The sequence below is a fragment of the Phacochoerus africanus genome, chromosome 9 (assembly GCF_016906955.1).
Source record: "Phacochoerus africanus isolate WHEZ1 chromosome 9, ROS_Pafr_v1, whole genome shotgun sequence".
Lineage (NCBI taxonomy): Eukaryota > Metazoa > Chordata > Mammalia > Artiodactyla > Suidae > Phacochoerus > Phacochoerus africanus.
This window is the reverse complement of record NC_062552.1, coordinates 91711826-91728236: the sequence shown is the minus strand read 5'-3', so window position 1 is coordinate 91728236 and position 16411 is coordinate 91711826. Positions and strand designations below refer to the sequence as shown.

At 44.9% G+C, this 16411-nt stretch overlaps 1 protein-coding gene across 1 annotated transcript in view; it reads right to left on the bottom strand.

Moving 5' to 3' along the window:
* Window positions 1-16411, bottom strand: part of FNTB (farnesyltransferase, CAAX box, beta) — a 76284-nt gene that overhangs the window by 12409 nt on the left and 47464 nt on the right. The window contains exons 7-9 of the mRNA XM_047794511.1: window positions 13901-13987; window positions 6924-7053; window positions 3631-3763 (exon numbers count right to left, since the gene is read on the bottom strand). Coding sequence (XP_047650467.1) covers window positions 3631-3763; window positions 6924-7053; window positions 13901-13987 — 350 coding nt within the window. The remainder of the gene's footprint in view (window positions 1-3630; window positions 3764-6923; window positions 7054-13900; window positions 13988-16411) is intronic.

Below are 16411 nucleotides of genomic sequence, written 5' to 3'. Positions count from 1 at the left end.
AAGTAGGAATGCACAAGTTTTTTTTTTTTTAAAGCAGCATACAGTTCAGTAAGATATTAAAAAGTCAGTCTCCTCCTACTCCTGCCCCTCTCCCAAAGGTACCCATTATTTAAGGGGCGGGGGGGTGTACACAGCCAGGAAGGCCGTGTGGATGCCAGGCTGTGTGTGCATAGCCAGACTGCTCTCTGCCTGGCCTTTGATACTTTCTGTTGTTTCCTGGAGTGCTTTCCACATCAGCCCATTGTGTGCAGCTACCGTACGGGAGAGGTCCTTATTTATTTAACTGTTAGCCTTTTGATGGGCAGTTGGATTGTTTGCTATTAAAATTCCACTTCAGGGAGTTCCTATTGTAGTTCAGTGGGTTAAGAACCTGACACAGTGAGGATGAGGGTTTGATCCCTGGCCTCACTCTGTGGGTTAAGGATCTGGCATTGCCACAAGCTGTGGCATAGGTCACAGATTCGGCTTGGATCCAGCATTCCTGTGGCTGTGGTGTGGGGCACAGGCTGCAGCTGCTGCTCTGATTCGACCCCTAGTCTGGAAACTTCCATTTGCTCCAGGTGCAGCCATAAAAAGAAAAAAACCCGGGAGTTCCCATTGTGGCTCAGTGGTTAACGAATCCAACTAGGAACCATGAGGTTGCAGGTTCGGTCCCCGCCCTTGCTCAGTGGGTTAAGGATCCGGTGTTGCCATGAGCTGTGGTGTAGGTCACAGACGTGGCTCGGATCCCACATTGCTGTGGCTCTGGCATAGGCCGGTGGCTACAGCTCTGATTAGACCCCTAGTCTGGGAACTTCCATATGCCGCGGGAAGCGGCCCTAGAAAAGGCAAAAAGACAAAAAAAAAAACAACAACAACAACAACAAAAAAAAAAACCTCACATCCTTTGCAATGTTTGTGCAGGTAAATTCCTGCCACAGCCCTTGCTGGATTCAAATAATTTAAACTGATGTTTCCAAACTACTCTCGAAAAAAATGACACACCTACTTATAGCCCCTCCAACAGTGACAAGTGCCTGTTTTCCCACACTCTCCCCAACACAGGGCAGCAAGTTTTCTAATCTCTGCCAACCTGAGAGTAAAAACAAATAGTGTCCTGCCGTTTTTATTTGTATTCCTTTAACTATCACCTGTTCACCTGATGAATGGCCATCTACAGTGGTTACGAGCAGGGCTCCAATACCATGGTAGGTAGCAATCAAGTATCAGGAAGCAAGTCGCCCATGCTGTACTTGGTAAAATGGGGATAACAACAGCACGTGTTTCTTGGGGCTTGTTCTGAGGATCAAATGAGAGCCTATACAGGAAACGCTCTGTTCTGTCCTGGCGCACGGTGCGCACTTGATAAGTCTTGGCAGTCGCGGCAGTGAAGGTAGAACTTATAACCATTCTTCTCTTTCTGTCTGTTGTGAACTTGTCTGTTCAGATCCGTTGCCTGTGTTTCGACTGGGTTATTCGTGTTACTTATTGCTGGGTATGACTTTCTCAAGTGAAAGAAATGAGCTCTTCATCATTTGTCCAAATATTTTTCTCACCTTGCTACTAGCTTTGTTTCTAGAATGTCTCATCTTTTGCAAAATAACTTTTGTTGTTTATGTAAGAAACACATATTAAAGAAACTTTAACTCAAATAAAAAAGGAAACAAACATTTCACAACCCAGATACCTTCTATTAATTTTTTGGAGTCAACTCTTCACTGAAAATGGAATTATCTACATATTGCTTTGAAATGTAATTGATCACAGTATACTGTGAATATCTTTCCTTTTTTTTTGGTCTTTTGTTGTTGTTGTTGCTATTTCTTGGGCCGCTCCCGTGGCATATGGAGGTTCCCAGGCTAGGGGTCGAATCGGAGCTGTAGCCACCGGCCTACGCCAGAGCCACAGCAACGCGCGATCCGAGCCGCGTCTGCAACCTACACCACAGCTCACGGCAACGCCAGATCCTTAACCCACTGAGCAAGGGCAGGGACCGAACCCGCAACCTCATGGTTCCTAGTCGGATTCGTTAACCACTGCGCCACGACAGGAACTCCTGAATATCTTTCTATATCACATCTCCTTTAGACTCTTGCCGTATTTTGCCCACTGCTCAAAACACTCCCTTCTTCCGAGACTCCTGCCTGGTCCAAGTCCACTGTTTTCTGAGTGAGTTTTAGGCCTAACACAGGCCTTCTCCCAGGCAGTGAAAAAAGGTGGAAGCACCAAGATGCACAGGCAACTTTTTCCACAGGCAAAGCTTTGAATGTGACTTGTCCTCAGAACTTATGCTACAAGAGACACAATGTGAACCCGGGCCCCCCTTGAAGACTTTGGCAGATCACCCTCCTGTTACAGCTCTCACCAGATTTTCCCGGCAGCTTCAGAAACACTGCATCTTATCCCTGCCAGGGAGAGGTTTGTGGAAGGCAGATGGTGTTACCAGAGGCTTGACCTCACCATGCCGAATAAAGAGGTTACTAAAACCCCAGGTTATTTCTGTTTTGAAACAGACTCTCAGGGAATTTCTGACTTCCCTACTCTGGTTCAAGCCAAAGACCATGTGGGCTCCAGAGTCAGGGAAAGGCTATGTCTCAAGAGCCTGAAACTGAAAGCCAGGAGGGCTCCAGGCTGAGGAATCTCAGGACAGAGACGGGGAGATGAGGAGAAGGACAGAGGTTCTGTTTACTTCAGTTCAGTACCCAAAGTGGCCACAACTCTGATGAAATTAAGAAACGAACAACTCCAATGAAATTAAGAAACGAAAGGGGCTCAGAAAAAGAAAACAGCCAAACACGAAGGAAAAGTGGGAGTGGAAGTGGGGAGGAGAGGTGGGCAGGCAGTGCGGACCGCAGAAAAGAACCTCATCGTCCATATTTGAGCAATTAATTACCCAACTACCAAGTCCCAAGGAAAGCTTCCCTCTGGGCCAAGGCATCTCACTGCGAGACCAGATCAGTGCTCAGCAGGGTGGCCATGACCTCCCTTCTCCTGCTGGTTTGTTCAGAGACACCCTCTTCTCACATCAAAGAAATGGGAAAGATGATTGCAGAGCCAGCCAGCGGCCTGAGATCTCCAGAGCCACCCAGAGAAGGCTCCCAGAAGTCGGCTCGCTCTCACTGCTTGGCCCTGCATTCCCATCTGAGGCTCCACAGAAAGGAGCACAGGTCTCTCCACTCCAGCAGTGTGGCAGTGCATCCAGGATTCTTCCACGAGTTCCAAATATGACATGTCTCACGGTGGCAACTTTGCAGCCAGCCAAGCATGGTGGGTCTTTTCTCCACGGGTTATGGTTCTCTGCTGCTTTATGCCACTGCCTTTTCTGTCACTGGTGTGACCATGTGCACAGCATGGGTTTTCAGTTCTGACACGACCAGTATGGAGCTCTGCGTCAGAAACCGCGGCTTCAAACCCAGCTAAGGTGGTGGTCAGGGTGGAGCCAGACACAGCCAGCATGAAGCAGCAGTGACTCCTAAACCACTGGGGCTAAATCCTACCTGGCCCACGCGTGCCCTGAGATGGGAGGGTCCACACTGGGTGATCCATATCCAGGACAGACAAGCCTCTTTTGAGCCCTCCGATGGAGCGCACTGGCTCCTGGCTTGATCAGCAGCGAGAGGCTCACCCAGTCCTGCCCACAGCCCCGCTCACCTTGGGCGTGCAGCGCGCGGTGGAGCAGGGGCAGGAGCCCTGCCTGCCAGAAGGAGTAGCAGCCATCCACCAGCTTGTTGCAGCGGCCCTGAAACCCACCTTCAAACCGCATCTGCCGGCTCGTCACCCATTGCTGAGGGGGAGACAGAAAAGAGAGAGGCAACTGGAGGTTATTTTTTATTATTATTATTATTGGTTTTTTGTCTTTTCAGGGCTTGCACCCACGACACATGGAAATTCCCAGGCCAGGGGTCCAATTGGAGCCACAGCTGCCAGCCTACGCCACAGCCACAGCAACGCAGGATCCGAGCTGTGTCTGCAAACTATACCACAGCTCACAGCAAAGCTGGATCCTTAACCCACTGAGCGAGGCCAGGGATTGAACCTGCAACCTCATGGTTCCTAGTCAGATTCGTTTCCACCACGCCACGACGGGAACTCCAACTGGAGGTTAAAAGAGACTCTAAATCCAGTAAGACAAGATCTGCAGAGGCCGATCTGGGAGGGAGGGTTCCCTTCTCTTGGCTTCTCAGCCCCCACGTTCTGGTGCTTTGGCCTCTGACTTGCTTGCCCTCACTGCCACAGACCACAGCGGGGACACTGTGAAAGTCCAAGCCTTTCAAGGCAACCAGCATGAATCTCTGCTCGGTGCCCATCAGACAGCCAACAACCTTTTCCAAGGTTCCAAATGGATTCTGGTGCTGAGAGAACAAAGGGCCAAGCTGGCTTGGAAGGAGACCTGCAAACATCTCCTAAGCCATAAGCCTAAGGAGGCAGTTTTAGTCCAGACCACCAGTGGCTCATTTCTATTTACTTTCCTGGCTCAGGGAAGTTTTATTAAAAGCAGATAAATGGAATTTTGTGCTATATCTCCTTGGATAATCTCAAATTGTTCTGGACTTTTACTTGGCACCTGAGGAAATTTCCTAGGTTTCTTAGCGCATCCCTCGCACGGCTGGGAACAGAGGCCATTGGTCCTGATGAACAATGATGGTTCCGTGTGGTCTAGCCTCTGTGCTGCTCCAGGGGAGACTGGCCGGCTGACAGGGGAAATCCATTTACTCTGAACCTGTAAAATGGCTCCTGGTGTCCCCCAGTGATCACACATGGTGCATGCTTCACTTATCTCCTAGTTTTCTAAACACACTCTACTCTGAAGATCCAGATAGTCAAGGGTTTGGCCTTGAGCAGAACCAACTGGCAGAACAGATAATGGCACCTCCATCTCCCCCAGCCCTCCAAGGCACTCCAGCCACCTGCCAGGGCTCACGGAGCTGCCTTACCACACTCAAAGTATGGAGCAGAGTATTGGACCTGTACCCGTGTTCTTTCTAAACTGAGTTCCTGGAAGGACCCTCTAAGGACCTTCTTCAGGACGGGGAGTCCAGCACTCCTGTCAGTTAACAGTTGTAGAGTTCAGATCATATCCCTGTTCAAGGCAACACTCACCCAAAGAGTCACAAGCCAAAATTCTTCAAACGAAAGGCAAAAAAACCTGCAGGTGCAGGCACTGACATATCCCCACTCAGTTTTAAATAAACGAGTGCTTTAGGACTAATGCCGTTTAATGAAAACAGGCTAAGCATTACTCAAGAAAATGAGAAAATGGGCACTACAGTAGGGAGTCCATTCTTCATTTTTACTTACCCCACAGATTAAGTGTTTCTAAGCCAGACTAATTTATTTTTTCCAGTGCCTAAGCCTGTGGATGTATTCATAAAATCCTTTAGATTCAGGCCCTAGTTCTCCCAGAGAAAACAGAGGGACGATGGAGTTTGGGTAAGAAGGACGCACCTACTATATACCAGGCTGTTTATATACGTTCTCTCTTTGACCTTCAAAGAATTGTTACCTCTGGAGTTCCCGTCGTGGCTCAGTGGTTAACAAATCCGTCTAGGAACCATGAGGTTGTGCGTTTGATCCCTGGCCTTGCTCAGTGGGTTAAGGATCTGGTGCTGCTGTGGTGTAGGTTGCAGACGCGGCTCGGATCTTGCGTTGCTGTGGCTTTGGTGTAGGGTGGCGGCTACAGCTCCGATTCGACCCCTAGCCTGGGAACCTCCATGTGCTGCGAGAGCAGCCTAATAAATGGCAAAAAGACAAAAAAAAAAAAAAAAAAAGAATTCCTCCACCTTATAGAGGAAAAAAAAATGGAAGTTAAAATGGATTAGACAGTTTTCCCAAGGTCACATGGCTATAAAGTGGAAGAGACAGGGTCCAAATCCAGAATACTGTCACTGTAATTGAGGCATTTGCTTATTCCTTATTTCTGCCTGGGAGATGGGGCTTCATGTTCCGTGCCTTTTTAATGATCAGATTTAAATATGTTTGATAAAATCTAAGTCCATGCACGAAGTTGGCCATTTTGGCATAAACCTTCAAGGCTTTAAGCACTTTCAAGAAGAGTATGCTATAGGAGGCTTCCTAAAGGCGAGGACAATACGCTGCTGATCTTATCTGTAGAGAGCATAACAGAGTCTTCTGGAAGCTCACGAGGGTCTCACGATGGTTCCTACAATGGGAGCCTGACATCTGAACTTGGGGAGAGGAGAAGATGAATGTCAATTGCAGCTGGTTTGCTTCAAGGTCATGGTCAGGGAGTAAATGCTTCCCCAGATAGCTCCCTGGTGGCTGTGGGTGTATCTATGTTTACTAGACCTCCAATGATAATTTAGCGATAATTTCATTTAGCTATAATCTAACAAGTCTCTGAGGCTGACTGTGCTCTGAGTTCATTCTGAATATGGCACAGGAGCTTGGAGTGGAGACAGAAATGCCTGGACCACCTGCTTGATGCATTACCCAGCTATGCCCAACTCACATAAGGGCAGGTACTAAACGTTCACATAGTGTGGTAGGTAATAGAAGCTTGGCTGCAAAATGTCTCAAAGCTCTTCTCATAACTTCTCTCAGGAGATTCTAAGACACATCTTCTGATTTTAAGATACTGAAGCTATGCTTTTCTTAGAAGTGGGAGGAAGGTTCTCTGACCTATCCCAGATGTCTGAGGGACTCAAGAAGCCTCAGGAGCTGGCCCAACACACTATGTGGAAAGTTCAGAGCAGGAAAGGGGAAGGAGGAAGAAAGGGGCCGAGATGGAGAGCAGACGTTCACTCCTTGCACTTTCTCAGAGCAGTGCCGAGCGCTCTGACAACTGCGTCTGAAGCTTTGTGACAGGACTTAGCTCACAAGCTCGAGGCAGGAACTCTGTTAGCCTTTCCTACAGCCGACCAGTCCCAAGGGCCGCATGTCTGAGCAGTCGCATCACAGGGGTCTGGGGCCTGAGAGGAACTTACTAATAAGCTCTTCAAGTTCAAGCAACGCTCCTTCTTGAGGATGACCAGTGCGGCCAGGCCACAGAAAGTATAGCCACCGTGGGCTTCCATCCCTGGCACCCCGCCAATTCCACCTTCCCAATTCTGGCACCTGGGAAGAGATGGAGAAAAGCAGACTGTCAACCAATAAGCCCACATGCAGGACCACCCTAGACGGCAAAAGGATGAGTTTGTTCAGATTAATGCACAAACCACCATAACTATATTCAAAATCTTGTAATAACTATAGGAGAAAAGTACATTTGTATGTATGTATCTGTATGTATATGTACACACACACACACATATGCATAACTATGTATAACTGAATCACAACATTATAAACCAACTATATTTCAAGGTTATTTTTATTTTTTATTTTTATTTTATTTTTTTAATCTTTTTGCCTTTTCTTGGGCCGCTCCCACGGCATAGGGAGGTTCCCAGGCTAGGGGTCGAATTGGAGCTGTAGCCACTGGCCTATGCCACAGCCACAACAATGAGGGATCCGAGCCGCGTCTGCAACCTACACCACAGCTCATTGCAATGCCAGATCCTTAACCCACTGAGTAAGGCCAGGGATCGAACCCGCAACCTCATGGTTCCTAGTTGGATTCATTAACCACTGTGCCACAACGAGAACTCAAGTTTTTTTTTTTAAAAGCACTGCAACTATGGAAAGATGCCAGCTAATTAGCTTTTAGAAATACCTTTTCCTTCAAAAAAATAAAAAAGAAACTCAGAAATAATTTACTAATGTAATAAACACAGTACCTCAAGTCACTGCTTTTTAGAAAAGATTATAAAATCATATCTATAGCATGATAACCCTCAGCTTAAAATTGAAAAATAATTGCTAATTCTGGCTATCTTTTAGGTGGGTCTATTGCTGATATTTTTCTTCATTTTTCTGTATTTTCAAAAAGTTTCTATAGTGAATATACCTTTATAACTATTCAAAATAAACTTATTTTTTAAAATTATAGTTTCCTATATTTTCAAATTATTATTATAACAATTATTACTTGGGGTTAGACTATATATTGAGTGTATTTTCTAGATCAAACATGCATGATCTTTGGCTTAGCATTACAGGGTCATTTCTAGGAATTAATCCTACAAAATAAGGAAGAATGTGTCCAAAGATCAGAGTATGAAAATGGTAACAGTGAAATATCAGAAACAACTCAGAAGCTCAACAGTAAGGGACTGGTTATATAAATTATGTTATCTCTGAATAAGGGTAAACTATACAGTCATTTAAAATAATGCTACAGAAGTATATTTAAAGATGTTCCAAATACATTACATGAAAAAGTTATAAAATGATAATGTGCTATATGACTTTTCTGGAATTCTTGAAAGATATACAGTGAACAAGTTGTTGGAGGTGGATTACGTGGTTTAGACGCCATAATAAAATGGAGGAAATAATGTAGGGAGCAGAAATAAACTTTTTAAAGTTATATCATGGAGTTCCCGTCGTGGCGCAGTGGTTAACGAATCCGACTAGGAACCATGAGGTTGTGGGTTCGATCCCTGGCCTTGCTCAGTGGTTTAAGGATTCGGCGTTGCTGTGAGCTGTGGTGTAGGTTGCAGACACGGCTCGGATCCCGCATTGCTGTGGCTCTGGTGTAGGCTGGCGGCTACAGCTCCGATTCGACCCCTAGCCTGGGAACCTCCATATGCCGCAGGAGCGGCCCTAGAAATGGCAAAAAGAAAAAAAAAAGAAAAAAAAATAAAGTTATATCGTTAGGCGTTCTCATTGTGGCTCAGCAGGTTAAAAACGTAGCTAGTATCTACGAAGACATGGGTTCAATACCTGGCCCCCCTCAGTGGGTTAATGATCCAGCATTGCCACAAGCCCTGGTGTAGATCCCAGATGTGGCTCAGACCTGGTGCTGCTGTGACTGTGGTGTAGGCCTGAAGCTGCAGCTCTAATTCGACACTTAGCCTTGGAATTTCCATATGCTGCTGGTGTGGCCCTTTTTATTTTTTTTTAATTTATTTATCTTTTGTCTTTTTGTTGTTGTTGTTGTTGTTGTTATTGTTGTTGTTGCTATTTCTTGGGCCGCTCCCGCGCGGCATATGGAGGTTCCCAGGCTAGGGGTTGAATCGGAGCTGTAGCCACCGGCCTACGCCAGAGCCACAGCAACGCAGGATCCGAGCCGCGTCTGCAACCTACACCACAGCTCACGGCAACGCCGGATCGTTAACCCACTGAGCAAGGCCAGGGACCGAACCCGCAACCTCATGGTTCCTAGTTGGATTCGTCAACCATTGCGCCACGACGGGAACTCCCGGTGTGGCCCTTTTTAAAAAGAAAGGAAAAAAAAAGTTCTATCTTTAAATAAAGTATCCTATGAAATAAAAACACTTCAAGGATAAAATATCCCTGAAACAAGAACAGAAGAGTAATTTCAAAAGAAGTATTCTTTTTTATAAATGGAGATAAAAAAATAAGCTCTGGAAAATTTAAAAATTAAAGAAAATCTCAACAGGATTAGAAGATAAAATGTGAGGGAAATTTACTCTTAGAAAGTGGTAAGAAAGATTGAGAGGAGTTCTCCAGTGGCTCGGCAGGTTAAGGATCTAGTGTTATTACTGCTGTGGACTGAGTATGATCCCCAGCCCAGGAACTTCCAAGTGCCAGGGCGTAGCTGCCCACCCTACCGCCCCGCCTCCTTGCAAAAGAGAAAATGAACATTGATTGATGGAAAATAAGCAAAAATTTTTTTGAAAAATTAGAAGTCCAATCTTATTTATAGGATGTTATAAAAAGAGTAAACACAGAAAATGGAGAGGAAGAAATTATCAAAAAAATAATAAAGTTTCTTGGAAGTAAAGTACACGCAATTCTAGAGTGAAGATACCTGGTGAGTGCCCAGAACAATAAATGAAAAAAAAAAAAAAAAAGCTATATCACGGTTCATCAGCATGAAGTTTCCAAACCACAAAAATAAAACAAAAGTGAACAAAATGGATTGAGAATACAGTGACTTGAGAGGCAGTAAAGCACAGTGGCTACCACGCCAGGTTTTGGTGACTTAATTTCTTTATATTTCAGCTTAATATCAAATTCAATATCCCATCATTTGACATATAAGGAAACTCTGACATGGAGAAGTTCAATAACTTGTCTAAGACACAAAGCAAGTAAGTACATGACAAAACTGAGCTTCAAACCCAGATAGAGTTTCACACCGAAGTAAGTGCCTAACAAACAAACCCTGCAAATAACCATCATACACTCTGGACAAAACACACTAAAACAACTTCCCCATGGACTCACCAAACTGAAAAAAGGTGGGGATTTAACAGTTGGAGCAGTCAGTTCCTCCCCTCCCCCACCCTGTTTTTTAATTCCCCATTTGCCCTGAGGATGGCCACACTTGCTCAACAGTGGTGGCCAAGGCAGCTGAAGCTAATAGAAAGCCCACCATCTTTATGGTAAGAAGACCCAGGCTGACAGAAGTTAAGGAGGAATCCCAGAAAGAGGAGAGCCAGAGAAGGAAAACCCCAAATTCCATGTTTAAACTTTGCTCAAGTTTCTACCTGACCCTGAATCACACATGCATTGGGCAAACCAAAAGCAGGGTTTTTTTGTTTTGGTTTTTTTTTTTCTGTCTTTTTAGGGCCACATCTGTGGCAGGTGGAAGTTCCCAGGCTAAGGATCCAATTGGTGCTGTAGCTACTGGCCTTGGCCACGGCAATGCCAGATCCAAGCCCCATCTGCAACCTACACCGCAACTCAGGGCGATGCCAGATCCTTAACCCACTGAGCGAGGCCAGAGATGGAACCTATGTCCTCATGGATGCTAGCCAGATTCGTTTCCACTGAGCCATGATGGGAACTCCCTGAAAGCAGCTTTTGATCAAGAACTGATCCAAGAGTGGGCCCCTGCTACTGCAGGTGTGTCTAACCAAGTTTACTGCCTGCTATAAGAAAAATGTCAACACTCTTTCAAGCCTTTTTAACAGAATCTAGTCTTCACAACATAACAATATCCAGGGTAAATTCAAAAAGTATATGACAGAGGCACTCAGGAAAATGTGACATGTCAACTCTAAGATATCCAGATGTTGAAATTACCAGGTAAGAATTTTATTTATTTTTATTTTATTTGTCTTTTTGCCTTTTCTAGGGCCGCTCCTGCAGCATATGGAGTTCCCAGGCTAGGAGCTGGGAACTGGCCTACACCACAGCAGCAGCAATGTCAGATCTGAGCCACGTCTGCGATCTACACCACAGCTCACAGCGATGCCAGATCCTTAACCCACTGAGCAAGGCCAGGGATCGAACCCGCAACCTCGTGGTTCCCAGTCGGATTCCATGCGCCACAACAGGAATTCCTACCAGGTAAGAATTTTAAAGCTGATATTTAAATTTATATTTACCTCAGTGAGGTGAAGAAAAATATACTATATAATAAATGAAAAGATGGGAAATCTCAACTGAGAAAAACAAAGCATAAAAAAGAAGCAAACCCAGGCAGTCTACCTTAAAAGGCTAGACTCTGAATCTTTAAACTCTCGCTCTCTTACTATTGAATATTACACACCAAGTCCTCAGTAAATGCTCGTTATCATTATTATCAGCCTTTTTAACAATGACACTGGAAGCCAGAAGGTAATAGAACAATGCTTAAAAATTCTGAAATAGGAGTTGCTGTCATGGCTCAGTGGAGACAAATGTGACTAATATCCATGAAGATGTGGGTTCGATCACTGGCCTCTCTCAGTGGGTTAAGGATCTGGTGTTGCCGTGAGCTGTGATGTAGGTCACAGACATGGCTCGGATCCCACGTTGCTGTGGCTTCGGCATGTCACGTAGGCCTGTGGCTACAACTCCGATTTGACCCTTAGCCTGGGAACTTCCATATGGGTGTGGCTCTAAAAAGCCAAAAACAAAAAGAAAAAAAAACTGAAATAATTTACACAGCTTCCAATTTAGAAATCTCTAACCAAATAAACTATTCATCAAGTGTGAGAATAAAAATATATGCAAAATCTTAAAAAATGTATCTACCAAGTTCTTTTTAGAGGAATTTATTGGAATATGCAATTCATTAAAATGAGGAAGTAAACCAAGAAAAAGAAGGGCAGGGGCTTCAACAAAACAGAGAAGTGAAATGAATTTCATGCTGGAAGGAAGCTTCTGGATGCCTGCTGTGCAACAAGCTGACAGCAATCTGTCCATACTGAAGGGGGAGGGCAGAGGCCCCAGGAGGAATAAATCAAAATGCATGTGTATGCGCGCACACACACACACACAGGAACTGATATACTATATAGAAGTGTTAGACTGTATTAGAAGTAATTTTATAGCATAAAATTTGGGAATGAAGAGGTAATGATTAATTCCAGAAAAATGAAAGGTATACAAAAAAGTAAATATGATCATAGTACTTCATTTGGATTAGCTGAAAATTTTCAGAGTAATAAGTATGACTTTGATAAAAAATGTAGAAAAACACTACAGCTTGGATATAATTCTTCAATAGGACATGTAATTCCACTATACCTTTTCTTTTTTTGGTTTTTTTGGGGGGCCGCTCCCATGGCATATGGAGGTTCCCAGGATAGGGGTCAAACCAGAGCTGCAGCTGCCGGCCACAGCCACAGTCACGCCAGATCCAAGCCATGTCTGCGACTACACCACAGCTCATGGCAACGCTAGATCCTTAACCCACTGAGCAAGGCCACAGATCGAACCCGCAACCTCATGATCCCTAGTCAGATTCGTTCCTGCTGAGCCACGGTGGGAACTCCAATTCTACTATACCTTTTTAAAGAAATTATTAAATATTTCAAGCATCTGGGAAAGTATAGCAAGTAGAACACAGTACACGGACCTAACACCTAGCTTTATTAACTATATGCATTTCAGTTTTTTTTATTTTAGACAAATGGACAATCACAGATACATTTGAAGTCTCCTGAGTAGACATGCGCACCTCCCTTAAGCTCGTTTTCCTTACTTTCTCCCCAGAAGTAACCACCATCCTGAATTTGGTGTTTATTGTTCCCAGCATGTTTTTACATTACATGTGAGTCTTCCCATAAACAATGAAGAATTGTTTTGCACATCTTCAAAAAAAATTTTTTTTTTGCCTTTTTTGCCATTTCTCCAGCTGCTCCTGTGGCATATGGAGGTTCCCAGGCTAGGAGTCGAATCAGAGCTTTAGCCACTGGCCTACGCCAGCGCCACAGCAACGCGGGATCTGAGCGGAGCCTGCAACCTACACCAAAGCTCACGGCAATGCCGGATCCTCAACCCACTGAGCAAGGCCAGGGATCAGACCCGCAACCTCATGGTTCCTAGACGGATTCATTAACCACTGAGCCAGGACGGGAACTCCATTCATTCATTCATTCATTCATTTATTGCATCTCTTCAAATATTAAGCAAATGTGTGGTTTAAAATCTTTTTTTTTTACTCAACAGTGTTTTTGATATTCATCCATATTGATACATGTAGCTCTAGTTCAATCATTTTAACTGCTATATTATATTCCAGTGTGACTATACCACAACTCACTCATCTATCTCATGCTTATTATGAACATTTAAACTGTTTCCAGCTTTTTACTACTGTAAACAAGTCCTGTGTTTGTCTCTCTCATGCATGTGTGTGAGTTTTCTGGAGGAGTGGAATTTGGGGGTCAAGGGCATCTTTGAGATATTTCCAAATTGCTCTCCAAACTGGTTAAATCCATTTAGACTGACCAGTACTGTTTATGCAAGTTTTTGATCCTTGCCATCACATTAAAGAAAGTATGAAGAAAAAGAACACTCTTCTTCTATTTTTTTTTTTTTTGAAATGAACAATCCTTCAACCATCAGATAGCTCTTGCAATCTTATATTCTCTTTTTGGTCCTTCTGCATTTCCTTTATTTTTCAGAAGTCTTGGCCACCTGTTGTCTTAAGAGGCAAGACAAATCCCACTTTTCTCACCTTGCTATCCATTCGGCAGTGCCCTCAAACAGGTCTGGAGTGACGATGTTGGTCAGGGAAGCTACTGATGCAGCACAGTAGGCACTTCTGGAAGGACAGAATAGAGGGGAAGGCGTTAAGCTTAGGAAGAGCTTGAACTAGGCTCACCGAACTTCATGGGCAGACTTCTCTCTGCCTCGTAAGCTCTAATCACCACCTGCCCTCACTCTTGGCCCCTGATCAGTCCTCCTGGGTCTCCAACCAGAAGCCCTAACTTTCTGTTCGGATAGAGTTGCTCATGGCATAGCTCCAGTGAAAGAACACGACCTTCTAGTCTCCCTACTTCCACAGGGTCAAATCTACACCAGGCGAGATCACAGCCACACCAATTCATGTCAACAGGGAATCCAGCTCTTCTTTCAAAGACCTGTAAGATAACTCCCCAAATTCCACGGTGTCCTCAGGTATTTCTGCTCTGCTCATTCATTCAGCAGTCAGTACTGTTTTAGATTCAGGGCTTGTCTGTTTACGGCATGGACTTGTTAAAATTAACTATTTTTTTCCACGAGAGACACACTCCAAAGCAGGCTATCAGACCATGATGGCTGCTTAGACTAGGCAAGAGGGACCAGAACAGAACAGAACATCTCACTCAGATTCATTCCTTATGCCCCTAGAGGGGAAAGGAGTTTTGATTTCAAGCATCCACCAGTGTACACACACACACACACACACACACACACACACACACACACACACACTCTCTCTCTCTCTCTCTCTCTCTCTCTCTTTAAATGGAAAAGAAAGAATATGTCTTTTTTTTTCCCATGTTACCTACTTGATTTGGATTCTTGCCATTCCATCCTGCCAGCCCTAATTCTTCTCAGGACACATTTTATTTTAGCTTCTCCCTCTATTATGGAACACGTTTACAAACTGTCTTTTCTTCCCTTCTACGGTCTTTTCAAATATCCAACAGCTCAACTCCACTTTATGTTGGAAGACAAAAACTATTTGTTCTAATTCTGTTTACAGATCCTTTTTTCTAAAGTCTCCTAAGGAACATAGAAAAGAGGAAAGAGAAGGGTCTAGTTTCCATATTGTTCAATATGGACATGATACTGAGCCAGGCGTATGGAGACTTTCCAATGAGCTGTAGGCATGATTCTCCTCCCAGCATTTTATCAGCCTGCTCACGCCAGACAGAGGTACAGCAGAGGCTGAGTTACAGAGGCATGAAGCAGAAGCATGCAAGAGTCCTTTCTGCCAATTGTTAGCATCTAGCATAAGCTAACTCTGAAAGTCTGACCCAACTGCTCTCACATCTCAAGCCTCTCAAGGGGGTTCAAAGGTATTTGCTCTTGAATCTGAACGTAACCTCTGAGGTAGGGAGGTGGCCAACAACGTGGTCTGCTCCTCATAAATGGAAGACCTGAGACCTGCTGCCAAAGCTCAATCTGAGATGGGGAGTGAACAAAATGTACCTTTTTCAAGCATCTTCTTCCTTTCTCCCTCCCTCCAGTCCTCACATCTCTCAGATTTGTCCACTACCCTCCATGCTCTCTGCTGTCACCCAATTCCAAGTCACCATGACATGGGGGCAATCTCCTGTCCAGTCTTCCTCCCTCCAGCCCTGAAACCAGAGGATTTTCAAGAAAACACTAAAACACAGGATCTTTTCACTGCAACTGGAGAACATCTAATAAAATACAAGTCAGACCATGTCACTCCTTACTTAAAGCTTCAATGGCTTCCCACTACCCTTAAAAACAAACTCCAGACTTCCTAGAGTTCCTGTTGTGGCGCAGACGAAACAAAACCAACTAGGAACCATGAGGTTGCGGTTTCCATCTCTGGCCTAGCTCAGTGGGTTAAGGATCCAGTGGTGCCTGAGCTGTGGTGTAGGTCTGACCCAGCTCAGATCCCTCATTGCTGTGGCTGTGGCGTAGGCTGGCAGCTGCAGCTCCAATTTGACCCCGAGCCTGGGAACCTCGGCATGCCACAGGTATGGCTCTAAAAAACAAAAATAAATAAATAAATAAAAAATAAACTCTAAACTTCTCAAGGAGACTTCAGAGCCCCCCAGGCTGTTCCCAGCCTGGTCTTTCGGCTTTATGTCTCCCTCTGTCCCCCCAGGCCCTCTGACCTTCAGCAAGACCAGTTTCTCCTTTCTTTTTTTTTTTTGTCTTTTTGCCTTTTCTAGGGCCGCACCCATGGCATATGGAGGTTCCCAGGACAGGGGTCTAATCGGAGCTGTAGCTGCCGGCCTACACCAGAGCCACAGCAACAGGGTATCCGAGCGGAGTCTGTGACCTACACCACAGCTCACCGCAATGCCAGATCCTTAACCCACTGAGCAAGGCCAGGGATGGAACCCGAAATCTCATGGTTTCTGGTCAGATTCATTAACCACTGCGCCACGATGGGAACTCCCTCTCCTTTCTTGAACACACCCTGTGCTCAGTCACCAGAGCAAACGCTGGCTCCCTAGCTCCCCACTACCTTCCCAGAATGCTCCAGGTTCTGTAACCT